The following is a 2368-nucleotide window of genomic DNA, read 5'->3' on the forward strand; positions in this document are numbered from 1 at the left end:
CCATGTAATGGTTGGGGCCATAAAAACTTTATGGAGGTTATAAATACAGAGCACCCGGCTAATGACATAGAGAAGGGATATAGAGAGAGAGATTTGAGAGCAAGCGAGAGAGAGCAAGGAAGCAAGCAAATTGTTACATTTAACATAGAATAGCTTTTTCTCTCCCACTGTCCCTCTCTCCTTCCCTCTCTTCTCTCTCTGTCTTTCCCTTCTCGCTCTCTTTTTCTCAGTGTGCGTAAACCTCTTGTCCTCTGTGTCTATATGACAGTTTGGAAGAATATCTCCACTTCCTTGTTTATTTGACGTTAAAGCACCTCAGTTCTGACAGAAAACATGCTGGGCTCATAAGAGGTACAATACGCCTACTGGAATTACACTTCAATCAAATGTACTGGCAAAACACACACACACAATAACACATACGCATGCATGCACACACACACACACACAACACACACACACATTTACAACTGCTTGAGGTCCTTTTCCCCATGTTCACAGTAATGGAGTGTCAGTGACTCGTCAAAAACAACGGGGAAGTAATTTTGTGTGACACACAGGTCTGATAGTGGGTAGTGTTCCCTATCCCAACCTTAACCATTAGGGGGGGGGTGACAAAAGACATTATCCTGGATCAGTTGTTTGGCGTCAGTAAACTCTGAAACACAAAAGCCCTGGTGTAGAAGTCTTTACAACACGGGACCACATCTCCATTTCTTGTGGGCTCCATTCTTGCTGGTTTTCTCTTCTATCTTGTAGTTAAATGACTGATTTAGTGTTGCTGATTAGCTCACCACTCACCTGGTGTAAAATGTCCCTGGTCTGAATCAATCCCTGATTAGAGGGGAAGGACGGACAATAGGACCATAGTGGACTCCTCCGATCTATGGGCAACATCTGGCTTTCACCCGTGGTCTCCAGGGTTGTTTTACTGCTTCTTTTAGTTTGGTGGAAAAACAAAACACATGCTATCATTGATTGGCCAGATATTTCAACCACATGGTTACCCAGGTGTTAATCAGTCTCTGATTGAAACACAAGGTTAAGAACCAGCAGACACAGCAGCCGTAGTGTACCAGATAATGTATGTTCACTCCTGCTTTACACCAACCCAGTAAAGACAAGGAATCTATGCTCGTCAGGGCTGCGTCATAAGCAGGGACATTTCTCTATTAAACCTATCACAATATACCATAGAACCATTTCATCTCATTAAAAGACTATACCATTAGGCAACTTTCCCTATTAAATGCGTACTGCAGGGCTAGAGTAAGATTGTCTCATATCAGCTGTATGGTGTCGGGTCCTTTCCATTGTTAAAACCAACCCATCTTCTCCTCGAGTGGGCGTGAGATGATCTACCTTTTATCACTTCCTGATAAAACCGCCACATCCCCGAGGGCAAACGTAAAAGGCCAAACTTCATTTGGCGGACTAATGTTGTAGTTTATTTAATAGGCTAGGAGGATGAAGGAGGTCATTAAGTTTAACTGGTCTTAAACACAGCGCAATCCAGACTGCCCTCCACTGTAACCCTAGACTGATCTGGAGAGAGTGTAGTGTGTGTGTGTCTGTGTATGTACTCTACACACCCCAAAAAAAGTTGGTTATATTAGGAAGGGTGATGGTTCTATGTGGAACTATAATGACTCAAATCACCCTTTAAGCTCTTCAATGGTTCTTTACAGTTCACAAAAGGGTTCTTTTCTCTTTTAGTGATAATTCAAATGTAGGGGAATTGGCTCATTTGAATATTTTGGGGCATGGTTTGGTCACAGCTCTTTTTGTTAGTGAGAGTGTCATTCTAGTTCATCTCATGTGGTGTGTTATGCTATCACGTGTTATATGACTATGGTTAGTGACAGTGTCTTGTGTCTATTGAGAATGGTTGACTAAATCAGTCAGTGGTTCTCAATTCTCTCCTCAGGGACCCCCAGCTGATCCAGAGGTAGCTCACTTGATTCAACTTGTCAATTAACACAGTAATAACACCTTTGGAATATAATATGGCTGACCAGAATAAAAAAAACTGTACGGTTCTTCAAAAGGATCTACAAAGAACCTTTCAGATTGAGAAGGTTCTTTGTTGAACCTTAAAAAATGTCCTACCTACCCCAAAAAAGGGTCGTAAACATATAGGTTATCACGGTTCAGGTAAGACCAGATGCAGACAATGTCAAAGTAACAACAGTTTATTCATCGAACAGGGGCAGGCAAAAGGCAGGTCAAGAGGTCAGTAATCCAGATAGGTGGGGCAAAGGTACAGGATGGCAGGCAGGCTCAGGGTCAGGGCAGGCAGAATGGCCAACATCGGGAAAACTAGGAAACAGGAACAATCGAGAGAGAGGAGCAGAGGAAACATGAGACA

General features: G+C 42.7%; 1 protein-coding gene across 1 annotated transcript in view; it reads left to right on the forward strand.

Moving 5' to 3' along the window:
- The window catches only part of il1rapl1a (interleukin 1 receptor accessory protein-like 1a), a 17611-nt gene extending 17308 nt beyond the window's left edge, over positions 1-303 (forward strand). The window contains exon 5 of the mRNA XM_065014762.1: positions 269-303. Within this exon, the coding sequence (XP_064870834.1) occupies positions 269-303 (35 nt within the window). The remainder of the gene's footprint in view (positions 1-268) is intronic.
- Positions 304-2368: the final 2065 nt, after the last annotated feature.

This window comes from Oncorhynchus nerka, unplaced genomic scaffold (genome assembly GCF_034236695.1).
Source record: "Oncorhynchus nerka isolate Pitt River unplaced genomic scaffold, Oner_Uvic_2.0 unplaced_scaffold_24___fragment_2___debris, whole genome shotgun sequence".
Lineage (NCBI taxonomy): Eukaryota > Metazoa > Chordata > Actinopteri > Salmoniformes > Salmonidae > Oncorhynchus > Oncorhynchus nerka.